Raw genomic sequence first — 14,845 nt, forward strand, 5'->3', positions numbered from 1 at the left:
GCCAACAGTTCTACCCAACACCTGTAAGACCATCTCTTCAAGCTGATACGCGAACGAAAGCTTCACGATGTTCATCCCTTCCAGCCCCACATCGCCAATGCACACATTTTCGCCCAATATTGGCTAAACTACTTTGCGTGCTCTTAACTGAATGGGTTTGTCCAATGACAATAAAGTGAATGCAAACTTGGCAACATCGGGGATAAAAAAGGACAGCTCATTATCACATTGCTGAAAACATCGAGTTTTGGAGGGAACAGCGTAACAAAGACCGAGCATGTATTGAACAGGGCATAAAGTCGAGCAGCATTCACTGCAAATGGCTGTGGCTTCTTAAACCCTTTAGTATAATAGTGAATGTAGGGCCTGATCGAGAGAAAACAGTAATACACAGAAACCAATGAATTCCCAGGGAAATCAACTAACTGTACCTACAGAATTGTAACTTCCGAAGAACGGTGTCAAATAATCATGCGAGAATTGTACTTCTGCAAATTCTTCATACCCTGGACTGAGGCTCCTTCTAGTTATATGCCTCAAAGCGTGAATAGACACTGCAGGGGCACTTTGCAGCCATGCTTCGAGGTTTCCAGAACATAGTTGATCCTGGCACTAAAAGATTGAAGTGGGATATCGGGGTTCCGTGCTGCGGTTGCAACTCAGCCCCAGAGACTTCCAGCAGTCAAATTAGCCATGAAAAAGAACAAAAGGTGGTAGTTGTCACTTGAAAGCAAGCAACCAATCGTATTGATCCCACATTGCCATTAGTATCAGAAATCGGGAAATCGTAGCTTTCTCCGAGGTGTAATACACATTACAAACGTCCTTCTCTCTGATTGGACCAGGAAATCACGGAAGCCCGCCCAGACGCAAGACGGGTTTTCAGGCCAAAAGTATCGCCACTACCGGCATTTAAATTCAAAGGGTGGCCAATTGCGCAGAGCTGCTTATAGAGGAGGATGTCTTAGATGGGATTTTGAGCACACCAGGGGAGGGAAGAAAGCAAAAATTGGAGGCCAAACAAAATAGGAAACGGGGCTTCTGCCGATGTAAATATTTTCAAAAGAGACTATCCCTGTGTTTGGTTCTTCTCGGGCCCATCCCTGTCGCTAATAACAGACATACATCTGAGACACCTGACGGAAGTCCACAGGGTCACTTTTGCATACAAGGGTCTCCAAGCAATATTGGACCAAATCCCGCATCGTCTAGACAGAGTATAAAAGGCAGCAGGGCCCTCAGCATGTCTCATTTTTTAGAAATTCATTGATATCCAATTAGAAAGTCAGTGGAAGAGGAAAGAGTACAGAAGTGCCAGAAAGAAGCAGTAATGGCTGCAAATAGCTTTACCTTCTGAAGAACCTTTGAATCGTCTAGAATTAATGAAAGCGTTCCATCGACCTCCTCAGCCATCTTATCAGACCACAAATCAAACGCCCTCGACAGGTTTCTTTGGACCAGGTCATCATGCAGCAGCACTGCAAACGGAGTTGAGCGAAAGTATAAATTGAGGTCGATCGCCAGGTGAGACATCAGTCCTGGATTTTTCTGAGACACACATTTCGCAGCCAGGGCATCTTCGGGACTCCATTGCATTCGATCCCGCCAGGCATTCGGGGTTCCGAACTCCGGGGGCAACTGCGAAATCGAGGAAGCTTGAGCCCGTGGGCTGATGTTTCGGGACCCCGACTGTGAATTGAGTTAAGTGACAATTTTCCGTTGACGGCAATGATCTGCGGTTTATGTGGAGAGGCATGTTGCTGTTGCAAGCCACGGGGCCGAGATCCCGGTAGAAGAGGCCAAGCACGGTGGGGGGATGAGATGATGAATGTTTTCAGAGAAGCATTAGAAAGACTCTAGGAAAAAAAAAGAGGCGGTTTTGGTTTTTACCATTTTTCAGAGGTGCGGCGCCGGCGCGGACCAATTGAGCAGTGGGCTCATGGAAAGGCAGGGCCCAAACCGGCAAGGCAGCAATGCTATAACCGAAGAAGAGTCACAAAGCCCGATAACACCCCCAAATCCGTCGACGCAGCAGGAGATACAGAATCCACGGGGCAGCGCAGCAAAGACCGGATTCTCAACAGGCGCCGTGCTGTGCGAGTGCGAATCGAAGGAAATCCGAAAGGCTGAAGCGCCGGGCTAGGGAGTGCCACAGGGGTGCAATGGATCTGGGAAAAAAACGTCCTTCCAAAAGTGCACCCTTCAAGCCGCGTGGTGGTATCGGTTTTCTGATCCAACGTCTGCTTCGCCACGTGTGGCAAAGCTGGACCAATTACTTTAGCCGCGAGACCGTTGCACCTGCAGAGGCCCGGCAGCGCGCTAGAGCCGGTGAGGTCCTGTCTCAAACTGAAGCATGGTCCGCACTGTTTGGCGACAAATAGCCGGGGGGCATCCGGCCCATTCCAGGCCTGGTAAGAAAAAACTAACTTTTCTTGAGGCTGGGGCGAAGAGGTGGTGGCAAATTCTTAATTGAAAAGTTGTGGAAAGTTGTGGAATATTTTGAAACCAAAAACGCCAACCGCTCGCCTACATCTCGCTTGCTCTGCGGGACCAAGTCAACAAAGAGCTTCTTGTGCAAAGTGGCAGACCGGGACTGCGAAAAGGGATGGCCAACCCGGTGCTCTGTTTGTCAAGCTACCGCGCTGAACAGTGTGCAATCGCACCCGCAGTGGGCTGGTTGGGCTAGCCGGTCCAGAGATCACTTTTCCGGCGCCACAACCAAACGGCGTTTTTCTGAATTGATTTTTATTTCATAGGGTACCCGCTTTCGGAAGCAGATTTCAAAGTGGTGCCACAGGTGGCGGTGAAGGAGGCCGATACCGTGGTTGCTGCTGAAGGCGTCGGATTTCCGCGTATGCACACTGGCCAGCGACAGCGGCTGAGCAAAACAGCAAAAAGTTTAGGCCCTGTGCGTCTGTGCAGTCTGGCGCTAATTTGGTCCATCCAATGCTGACGTCCCGATGCACAGTTGGCTAAGTGGTCCCGCTTTTCTTTTGGTCCTGTAGCGACTTTGGTCCGCACTTTATATATCCCTCCTGGTCCGGACCACTTGCTCACTTGCGAACCTCATTGTTTTTGGCCTAGGTCGACTCTGTTGTATTACCACAAATCCTACAATCAACACAATTTTTACAAGCAACACAAATCTTGCAGGCAACGCTAATTCACTAAAATTCGAAAACCCCTCCCAAGCACACCACTCCGTCTCCTGCCTCAAGTGAAATAATCCCACGCCACTCCTCCACTATCTCGTCCTTACATCCTCCAGCATGCCTCCGCTTTCTTCTAGACTAAATATCCGAAACCTAGATAACTCCGACCAGGAACAGGGCACCCGGGAAACGAAACCGGGCTCTCTGGGCTCCAGTGACACTGAGGTGAAGAACCTGTCCATACCTATTCATAAGAGCAAAGAGCCTGGCGACAGAGAGCTGTCCAACGATGCCAGCAACGAGACTTCTGACTCCGACAAGCTGCTTTCTCATCTGGCCCCTTCTGCCACTGACCTGACCGAAAATGGTTTGGTTGACGGAGAAGGCTACGATGAGGAGGACGAAGATGAGCATGAGAACGAGTCTTCCAAGCCTGGCATCAAGAAGAAGCTCAAGCAAAAAAAGTTTTTTTGCAAGATCTGCAACCAGGGCTTCACCCGCAAACACAACATGGTTTCTCACGAACTCATTCACCTGAGCTCCAAGCCACATGTGTGCACTGTGTGCGATTTATCCTTTCGCAGAATCCACGATCTCAAGCGTCATGAAAAGCTACACCTGGGCGAGAAGCCTTTCCATTGCGAGAAGTGTCTTCGTCGTTTCGCCAGAACCGATGCGCTTACTCGTCACTTGAACTCGCCAAACGCTTGTCCAGGAAAACCTCAGCCGAGCCGGGCTCTGCTGAAGAACGATATCTTTGCTGGATCCAAGTCCGAAACGAAACCGCAAATCCAGGCCATCTCTTCCTCATCGTCATCGTCATCGGTGGCACCAGACGTTTCTTCGCTCAAGGCGGCTACGTCAAGTGCTACCACACCTATGGAAGGCAAATCGGGATCAGACAACTCAGGCAGCATGAAGACGCAAGCCTTCGCTGGTGCTCCCAGAAGCCTCAGCTCTGAGTCTCTGGGCAGCTTGTCCGACACCATCAAGAAGTCCAACTACGACCTCAACCGTTGGAGAGCATACCAGCACCAGCAGGACTCTGCGACTCCAAACTCCCGCTTTCCTTACAACACGACAACTACGACGACTACGACTACAACCACTACGGAAGGGAAACTGCGCGATGGAGAGAAGTTGCCGGGCACCATGTACCATCATGTTCGCCACCGCAAGTCTCACGATTCCGAGAGACCTCCAGCTGCTGAGAATTCTTCGTTTACTCCAAACGTGCCAGCACAGCCCCAGCATTATCACCATCATTATCATCATCATCACCACCACGACGAGGAACGGGCGTCCAAGGAACAGAACCAGCTCACTCCTTCTTCAGGAAGCTGGAGTCTTGCTTCTGACCGTGAGTACCGTCCAGACGGCCACTTCAGAAAGCATGACGACTACTACCCCAAGGACATCCGTGCTCGCAAGGAACCCAAGGGCTCTCCGCCAGTACAGCAAATGAACTATCCACACCCTGGCGGTGGGAACTCGCCTTACGGACCCACGGTGCCTCCAACGCAGAATCCGCAGTCTCCTCACTTTATGATGCAACAAAGGCCGCTGGAAAACCACTACAACCAGCAGTTCTACATTGTGTCATACCAGGACGGACAGCAGCTGCCTATGGGCATGAGAGTTCCCTACATTGGCGGCCACAATCAGCCAGAAATAGCACCTGCTCCTGGGTGGAGTCCGCAGAAGCTTGAGACGCCGGCATCCAACGAGAGTTCAAGTGCTGCATCGCAACCTCCCGAAGCCACACAGAGTGATGGCCCCGTGAGGAAATATCCGCATTCAAACGACAAGTTTGTGTCGATGAAGAGGTACAATGACTTGCTTACCTACACAAACCTGTTGCAGGACCTGCTTGCCAGTATGGACAGCAGGATTCGGATGCTTGAGAAGAGCGGTACTTCGCCTACACAAGGTTACAAGAGGGAACCAGCTGAAGATGATTGTCCAAGAAAGCGAAGCCGGGGCAACTGAGCTTTTCACACAAACACACACACACACACACACACACACACACACACACACACACACATCACACTCTTTATTTGCATACGGGGGTAGCACGTTACGCTACACGGTATATTGTAATATTAGATCAGGTATGGGAACTAAAGTAAGGGCCCTTCAGTGAGGATGTAGCAAGCATTAGAGAGAACAAGCCAATGTGCGCCGAGCATGGGTTTTGGCGCTGTGCAGAGGTTAGGAGGGATTATTTATGATTGGTTGATTTGGTAAGAAAACGGAATGGGCATAGTGGAATTTGCACTCTATGTAACGACAAAAATTGAAATTGTAAAAATAAAAAAAAATTTGAAAAAATACATCCATTATTTACGGACCACTTGGCCAAGAACCGTTTAAGGCAGGCTGCGAGATGCATGGTCCAGGCAAATAGAATGTTATGTAGAGCGCTTTAAATTGGAAGTTGCCAGAAGGTTTGCCGGTGGAAGCTCATGTTTTTCCAAAAAAGAAGGTATTAGAAGCGAAGGCATAAAAAAGAAACCAAGTCGTGATTTTTGATTGGCAGAAATCGGCCTCCACTGGGAGACTGAACAAATTCTAATTCACGACTTCAGCAGCTGCAAGTCGCTGCCTCAAGGCGAAAAAATGAGGTCACCGCTGAAGAATATAACCTATGCTTGAACACTGACGAGGGAGTAATTTTGTAGATGAGGTAGTCGGGCTCGCTTGGATCTTGCCTTGCAATAACTCATTGTTCTTTTTTTGAAATTGTTCTTTTATTTTTGACGGGACTCGGGGGGCTCCTAACAACCCCTGAAAATGCAGCAAAATGCCCAGCGGGACCGTGCATCATCGGCTGTTAACCGGAGAATGTGATATAGTGAACGAGGCATGCCGAGCGAGGAGAGCCACCTTTGCTGTTTTGGGGGTTATTTTGATTTCAGGAATTGAAGACAAATTTTGTCTTTTCGGCTTGGGCACAAATTTGTAAGAGTTTTCGAAAGCGTAGTTTGTGTTTGGAGCATATGTGGTGGTTGCCGCCATCTCATGCAATCCTCGAAACACCAATTGGGCAGCCGCTTTTCAGCCTTCATAACCTTCATATTCAAAAGCCTTCATTTTCAATATTTAATGCAAAACGGCTCTTCGAGGTACAAGCGCTAGTGGGACAGGCTGTAGAGCTGCCTATGAGGTTGCTAAACGTTGAAGGTCTAAGTATTTTGCGCTTGTTGAGGAATCGAGGAGAGCGTTTACAGGGAACATTGTGATACTTTTCGGTCAATGGCTTTGCATAGCAATCTTCGAAATCTAATGGGTGGAAAGGTTATTGTGGTGCAGTCTGCAGCCACCAAGGCGTTCAATTGCATGGTTTGATCGAAGGACCCTTGATTCGATGGTGGGGCGATTTTGTTTGATGGCAGGAAATGACGAGTTGGGGTAAGTATTAGACCAGAGGGAGAAGAAAGTGGACTGAAGGGTCATGGTCATGAGCCTGTTCATGAGGAATGAACTAGTGGCTTACTTCAAAGAATAGGGAACGATACTGAATATTCGACGACAAACCCAAAGATTAGACGCTTTAGTAGATAAGAGCTTGTTCTGATCATAGTAAGGGATTTGTTCCAGTTTTGAGAGACGTTGACATGCTTCGAGTACGGAGTGTAGAAGATCTAGCGTTTCGTGATAGATGGCTATTGGTATACCATTCTCATAATCACAGTCGAATTATTGCATGATGTTCTACTAAAGAGGCTCCTTCAACATCGGCCGAACAATTACTAAATCGACCTTTTTAACTGAGGAGTGGAGGTCATACTTCATCAAACCATTACGATCCAAATAGCTCTTACCAAAGGAGTCGATGTTACAGAAGTTGCACTCAATTACAGAATAGAGGCCGTCTTAGGGTTTCAGTAGCATTCTTCGGCAGCGTAGTAATACCGTTGTATACCTCGAGAAGCAGCATTTGCACCAATAAGCCCGATGATTCTTCATGCATCATACAACATTTCAAATGGTCCTTCAGCATTCGACTTCCTCGATTCCCTACAAGTCATACTCTTGGATAGGTTCATAGTGACGAAGGAGGAGATTTAAGTGGAATGGTAGACCACTAAGTATGGCACAGTAGTTCCTCTGCCCGTTCTAATTGAGAGGTCCAAAGAACGAGAGATGCTTAAGGTCATTGAAAACCGTCAATCTGAATAGCCACCTCTATAAACTGCCTGCCTTTGAAGCTACCTCACAGTGTGGGGCTAGGTATCACGGAACTTTCAAATTGCGCTTCAGCCACCTACAAAGCAACCCGCCAGTGGCCACAATAGCAGAAATACAGAAATAAGATTTGAAACCCCAACACCGAAAACCCAAATCTGTCACGCATTCACACCGATTCCGTACTCCAGCCGAGCCTCGCCGGAGTGACCAGGACCACCCCATACATCAACATGCATAACCCGACTTCATCCGGCACTGGCCTATCAAAAAAACCCCAATCTCCAAAATTAACCTCACATTCAGCAACAGACTCCGTGACACAAAAACACAGGGGGCAAATCCTGAAACCCAAATACTGCCACAGTGCGGCGGGGTGAGACACGATAGCCACCAGGCACCCATTCTGAAACAAAGTGTACAAGAAATAAGGCAAAAAGGGCAAAAGCCGTACAGGCCGCGAAACCCTGGGCGCGAAACAAAACGTCCATGTCACATTCTTGTCCAATCACATTGACACATTTCGAATTGTGGTTTGCAGCCAGGGCGCCACCGATAAGACCCCAGTGGGACCATGTCGCAGGAGGCCACCCAAGCCCTCAATTATTAAAAAAGAAAGATTTTATTATTTTTTTAGAGCGAAACCAGCGCCCTTTTATACTTGCCACTCTCGCCACCCCTCTTCTCCAGCGTGAGTAATTATCTATTGTGTGCGTCCTGCTCCTGAGGTGCCCCTCGATAACCGCCCCTTATCTGTACTCCCTATCACTCTCCTACTACCACCATGAACATGTCCACATCTGTAACTGCCGACGAGGACTGGCTGATTATTCTGTCTTCCTCGGATATCGACGATGAACCTTTGCAACTGACTCCTGATAAAAGTGACTCTGAAGAGGCGTCCCGCCCGGAAATCGCCCCTGCTGATTCGGTCAATACCTTGACGGGCAGGGAGAAGAACGATGACGAATTCCAGAGATCGAAAGATTCGCCTGTTTCACAGGAGGAGAGCGTCGTGGAGATCCAGCACCGCGATGTGGATTCAGAGGCGTCGCCACTGCCTGATTCGGGATCACCTGTGGTTCTGGAGGGTCCTGAATCCACGGAGATAAAGAACGAGAAGGATGCTTTGGAAGGGGACCTGGAGGACGTGGATGGCGCTCTGGAGAGCAATTTGGAGGGCGGTTTGGTCCCGCCCGAGCCCAGAACCGAACCTGAAGAGGCCAATACGGCTTTTGTCAAGAAGGAGAACCAATCCACCATTGATACCCCCAGTTTGGAGACCCCAGCTGAGGCTCCAGTTGAATCGGAGCCCGTCGCCAAACAGTGCTCTGCTTGTTTCCTCCACAGAGCCTTTGTCCAGCTTGACTCGACCATCAGAAACGCCTCTCGCCTGATCTACAGAGCCCTTTTCGCTGATCTGTACTCGTCGCTTGACGCCAAGCGCAAGGAGCTCCTTCTTGACTTCACCCTCTTCCAGCACGCTCGCTACCTGGTGTTGTCGGCGCTCAATCGCCACCAGGACTTCTTGCTTTACTACGCCGTGGCGTTGGCGGTTTCTGTGGTTTCTGTGGCGGCGCTTCGCCCTGCCCCACAGCCCAAGGAGCTCACTGTCAGCGAGAAGCTTGCCACGTTATGGAACAATATCGCCTACGAGGAGTTGCCCCAGGAGAAGAAGCTGTTCTTCTTTGCACAGGAGGAAGCTCCACGGCAATTGCGGATCGCCAAGGTATGGGAACGTGCAGTCGAGAGTTCCCCCAAGATCTGGAATCAGGGTGCGGAGGCCTCGAAACGCTTCTTCTCAAAGAGCGTTGCTTTCGGTCAGAAGCTGTGGTCAGAGTTCCAGGACCTTCCTGAGACGCAGTATGCGAAGACAAGATTTGCCGAGGCGTACAACCAAACCACTGTATTTGGCAAAGAGGAGGTGCTCCCGTTTATGAGATCGAGCTGGGCTCGGAGCAAAAACGTGGCAGATGCATTCTCGGCAGAGTCCAAGGTCAAACTCCAGGGCTTCTTTGACCAGGCCAAGTCGACTTTGCAGAGCATCTCACACAACGCTGACGCCGGTTCTTCAGCAGTGGAGGCCCATATCAAAGTATGGTGGGAGCAGGCTCGCCAGGAGGCACCAATCATGAAGTCGAGGCTCGATAAGACAAGCAGGGACTTGTACAAGAAATCGGTCCAGATCATGAGCCAATGGCTGGCCGAGCTCGAGAGATGCAGAGCTGAACTCAAGGAGGTCAAACAGCAACACGCAGCTGCTCGTGGTCACTAGGCCATGCCCCAATTAATGCTTAGTGTTTATTAGATATTTCTTTGGTTGCGAAATCTGTAGACGCTGCCGGTCAGGTATAAAGCGTCTCCAGCAGCGTTGGTGAGGGTCGTGTGCGATTCAATACACCCAAGCAGTGTATATTTCAGCGTTGGCTCAGTAAATCCCCAAACCACAATGGGTATGTTCACGCTTACCACAAGGTGTGAAATTTTATATTAACAAGCAGGAATTCCAAAGTTTTTTCGGTTTATCTCCGAGAGATGGCCTCTAATCTCCCAGTTGGTAGAGGGCGACAATGTCCCAGAGTTTGACAATTTGTACCTTGATATGAATTCCATTCTCCATACGTGTACCCATGCTAACCATCTGAGCTTGACGAGGATGACTGATGACCAGATATACGCGGCAATTTTCAATTATATTGATCATTTGTTCGATATCATCAAGCCCAAGGAGGTGTTCTACATGGCCATTGATGGAGTGGCACCCAGAGCTAAAATGAATCAGCAACGTGCCAGAAGATTCCGTACTGCTTTCGAGGCAGAGGAGAATCTTAAAAAAGCGATTGCTCAGGGAGCCGAGATCCCCAAGGAGGATCCTTTCGACTCCAACGCCATTACCCCAGGTACGGAGTTCATGGCCAATTTGACCGACAACTTGAAATACTTTATCCACAAGAAGATGTCGGAGGACACCCGCTGGTCCAGTATCAAGGTGGTGCTTTCGGGCCATGAGGTTCCAGGTGAAGGTGAGCACAAGATCATGCAGTTTATCAGAACCATGAAATCACAGTCCAGCTATAACCCTAACTTGAGACACTGCATTTACGGATTGGACGCTGACTTGATCATGTTGGGTTTGGTGACGCATGACTCCCACTTCTCCTTGTTGCGTGAGGAGGTGACATTCGGGCCTAGCTCCCAGAACAAGAGTAACGATGTTCACGACCAAAAGTTTTTCTTATTGCATTTATCCTTGCTAAGAGAGTACTTGGCCTTGGAGTTCAAGGACTTGGAAAACAACCTTTCTTTTGAATATGACTTTGAGCGGGTGTTGGACGACTTCATCTTGATCATGTACGTCATCGGTAATGATTTCTTACCTAACTTGCCCGACTTGCACATCAACAAGGGTGCTTTCCCACTTCTATTGGGAACGTTTAAGCAGAGTATGCTTCATTCAGACGGTTACTTGAACGAAGGTGGTAAGATAAATTTCAAGAGATTCGGCACTTGGCTTGAGTACTTGTCGGAGTTCGAGTTGGAGAACTTCGAGAAGCAGGATGTCGATGTCGACTGGTTCAACAAGAGATTGGAAGAAATCTCCATCACTGGTGAAAAGAAAAGAGAGAGATCCGGTAAGTTGCTTGTGTTGAAGGACCAGAAGACCTTGGTTCACCTCATAAAACCATGGATTTTGGAGGTGGGGCACCGTCCTGTCAAGGAGCTTTTGGAGTTGGCTGACAGCCAAACTTTGCCCACGCTTTCTTTGCCTAAGGATGAAGTTGAGCTCCATCTTGAGTTCTTCAAGCAGTTCGCTTTGGAGGCGGGCTTCCTCATTGTCCATTCCAGGTCGAAGGACACTTATGAGGCCATCTACGACGTTGACGGTATTTCACCTTATGAAAGCCCTGAGGACTTCAACGAAAGAGTTGCTGAATTGAAGAAGGTGATCAGAAAGTACCAAAACGCTAACATGTTTGCTACTGAAGAGTTGATGAAGGAGACGAAAGACTTGTACGACGCTAAGTTCGTTGACTGGAAAGACAAATACTACAGAGACAAGTTGCATTTTTCAATTCACGATAATGACAAGATGATTGATTTAACGAGACATTACTTGGAGGGTTTGCAATGGGTTTTGTACTATTACTACAAGGGTTGCCGCTCCTGGAGTTGGTACTTCAGATTCCACTACGCACCCAGAATTTCTGATATCGCCATTGGTATCAAAGATATGTTGGAGAAGAATGAGTCCGAGGTTCAATTTGAACAGTCCACTCCGTTCAAACCGTTTGAGCAGCTTATGGCTGTGCTTCCTGCCAGATCCAGGAAGTTGATGCCTGACGTTTACAGACCATTGATGACTGATGAACATTCTCCTATCAAGGACTTTTACCCACATGAGGTTGATGTGGATCTTAATGGTAAAACCGCGTCCTGGGAGGCTGTTGTTTTGTTGGACTTTGTTGATGAGAAGAGGCTCCTTGAAGTTTTGAAGCCTGTTGAATCTAAGCTTCTGCCTACTGAAACCAGGAGAAACAGCTATGGTAAGGACATTATCTTTATCTACAACCCACAGAATGACTCTGTTTATCCAACCCCACTTCCTGGCTTCTTCCATGACATTGAGCATGACAGATGTTACGAGGAATACTTCGAATTGCCTCCCTTGGATCCTGAATTCAAGTTTGCTTTGCCCGAGGGCGCCAAGTTGGGTAAGGAGCTTTTAGCAGGTTTCCCAACGCTCTACACTATTCCATTCACATCCGATTTGTACTTATCAGAGGTCAAGGTTTTCAACTTCCCATCGAGATCTGAGTCGATGAACCTCAAGATTGACAACATTTGGAGTGATATGTCGATACAACAGTTCAGTCAAAAGTTTTTGGGTAAAATTGTTTACAGCAATTGGCCATTCTTGACTGAATCGAGGGTTACTGAAGTGTGGGATGGTCTGTTCAAGTACGAGAAGATCAAGGCGGGCACTGGTCGTAAATTCATTGTTAATGAGTTGACTTCCGATGAACACAGAGAATTTTCTCAGATCAAGTCAGGACTCCGCAATGAATACGCTAAAACCAAGGCCGTCCATCTCAAGAACATTGAGGCCATCGTGTTCGTTCAGCGCATCAAGGGTATGGTCAGAGCCCAGTCTGGTGCTTACGTCAAGTCTTTCCACTACGACAAGGAGCCAGTGCCAATCCAGATGATTGTTGAGGAAGTTGTTAATGAGGATGAGAGATATGCGGTCAAGCCACCTAAGCCAATTGATGAGGAATTCCCAGTTGGGTTACCAGTTGTCTTCTTGGGTGCTTTCGCCTACGGTGCTCCTGCTACTGTTGCTGGATACACCGGTAACGACAAGATCAATGTCAGAGTTGACAAGATCCAGTCCACCTTGGAACCCAACATCGGTAAGAAGCGTTTGCAGATTGAGGACCGCGAGATTAGATATCTTAGTTCCTACGAAGCTGCTAAGGCTTTGAGATTGAATGGCCTTTTCTTGTCGAAGATCACGAGTGCTTTCATGCTCAGAGACAAGAAGGCGGGTCGTGTCAATGTTGGTTTGGATATCAAGAACGATGCCCGTCGTGTGAAGGTTTTGGGCTACACCAGAAAGAGTGGCAGATTTTGGGAGTACTCGCCATTGGCTATGAAGTTGATCAAGGACTACCAAGACAAGTTCCCCAAGCTTTTCAAGAACCTCATCAGCCTCAAGGACCGTCGTGATATGCCACCTATCGAGGAGGTCAGCAGCGAGGCAGAGGTGCAAGAGGTACGCAGATGGTTGAAGGCTGCCAAGTCCGAAATGGTGCAAGTTTCCTTGGAGTCTGAGTCTTTGACGAGATTCAGTATCGCTGCTATTGAGGACTTCATGAACGATTACATGACCAGACCACTCCCATTGTCCAACAAGGATATCAAGGGTGTTCCCAAGGAGGCCATCATCAACCCTAGTGCCTCGTACCAGTTATTGGGCAACCAGAGATACGATCTCGGAGACCGTGTCATCTACGTCCAGGACTCCGGTAAGGTGCCCAAGTTAACCAAGGGTACCATTGTCAGCATCACCGCTGTAGGAACGAAAACATCCTTGGGTGTTGTTTTTGATGAACCACTTGTGAACGGTAATAACATGAGCGGCAAGTTGAAGACCAACAGAGGTATGATCATCGACTCCTCGCTTGTGTTGAACATCACCAACAGACAATTAGTGTTCCACTCCAAGGCTTCTAAGGACAAGAAGCCATTGACAGAACAGGAAAGAGCCGCTAGAGCTAGACAGGCTGAGATTGCCAAGGCCAAACAAGCCGAGGCACAGGAGAAGGTTGAGAAGGAGAAGACCTCCAAGCACACCAACGAGATCCTCTCGTTGCTCAAAAAGAACAAGGACCAGGCTGAGGGTAAGGAGGACTCTGATTCTAAGAGCAAAGAGGCCCAGGAAGCCGACGAGGCTGCTGTTCACGATGCCAACCGTGTGAGACAACTTTATGGCCAGATCTACTCCAACGTGATGAGTCAGGGAAGTGCTCCACCAAATGGCATGGTGATTCCACCACATTTGTATGGAGGAGCAGGCCAGGCACCTCCACCTCAAGGTCAACAAATACCCGTTGTTCCTGGTGTCCCATTGCCTCCACAGTTCTTCCAACAGGCACCTCCTCAACAACAATCAGCCCAGCAGATTCCTACCGGACCTGCTACTGAGAGCAAGCCAAATGGCCAAAACGAGTCCTCAAGAGGAGGCCGTGGTGGTCGTGGTAGAGGCAGAGGCAACTTCAGAGGCCGTGGTAGAGGTAGAGGAGGAAGAGGCGACTCCAAGGCTGCACAGGAAAGCAAGTGAGCGCCAGTATATAGCTAAAGATATTCAGTCAAAAGATATATTTACACGTATTTACAGAGATGATGGTGGGCTATCTTTTGGGAGACTTTTCGTTTCTGTCTTGGGATCAGCAGATTTCGATTCTGAGGAACCTTCCCCAGGTAGATTGACCAATCCTAGCGAATCCCAATCAGATTTCTCCATAAGCTGGTTGTCCATACGACATTGAAGGTACTTTTTTGCAAGAATTCGGCAGTTTGGTGCGTTCTTGTTCTCTGTGAATTTCATGCACTTGAGGTATTCCATCATCTGGTCCTTGCAGTCACCATAGTGATCCAAAGGAAAGGACCCTCTTTCGGGTGGTGTGGGTGACCAACCTTTGAAGTTGCCGCCTGATGTTAGTGGATTCCTGAATTCATCAGGGTTTGTACATACCTGGAGCTCCGGAAGCCATTGGAAGAAGAAGTGTAGGTGAAGTGGGCAGATATCGAGTTCGGTCACGTGTGAGAAGTACCTGGAGATTTGGATCTGGTGAAGTGGTGGGACCAAAGGAATGGGAGTTTTGGATCTATTTATCTTGTCTCTTTGGCTTACCGGTTTGTTCCTAGGCAGCGTTGGTGTTGTGTGTTGGGAAGTTGAGTGTCTAGAGTTCAGCGCTGGTAGAGTAGAAAGACAGTAATCA

General features: G+C 48.5%; 2 protein-coding genes across 2 annotated transcripts; both read left to right on the forward strand. All coding sequences in view use genetic code 12, as the record gives it.

The window, feature by feature from the left end:
• Positions 1–3,269: 3,269 nt before the first annotated feature.
• OFI1 (Ofi1p) lies at positions 3,270–5,141 on the forward strand (the record flags this gene model as incomplete). The annotated part of the gene is made up of 1 exon (XM_025483692.1): positions 3,270–5,141. One exon carries the CDS (start codon positions 3,270–3,272, stop codon positions 5,139–5,141), a length of 1,872 nt encoding a protein of 623 aa, XP_025335927.1.
• Positions 5,142–8,127: 2,986 nt separating this feature from the next.
• Positions 8,128–14,184, forward strand: CXQ87_005267 (uncharacterized protein; the record flags this gene model as incomplete). The annotated part of the gene is made up of 2 exons (XM_025483693.1): positions 8,128–9,582; positions 9,898–14,184. The coding sequence occupies 2 exons, from the start codon at positions 8,128–8,130 to the stop codon at positions 14,182–14,184; spliced, it is 5,742 nt and encodes a 1,913-aa protein (XP_025335928.1).
• Between the last annotated feature and the right edge of the window lie 661 nt (positions 14,185–14,845).

This window comes from Candidozyma duobushaemuli (assembly GCF_002926085.2).
Source record: "Candidozyma duobushaemuli strain B09383 chromosome Unknown G_B09383, whole genome shotgun sequence".
Classification (NCBI taxonomy): domain Eukaryota; kingdom Fungi; phylum Ascomycota; class Pichiomycetes; order Serinales; family Metschnikowiaceae; genus Candidozyma; species Candidozyma duobushaemuli.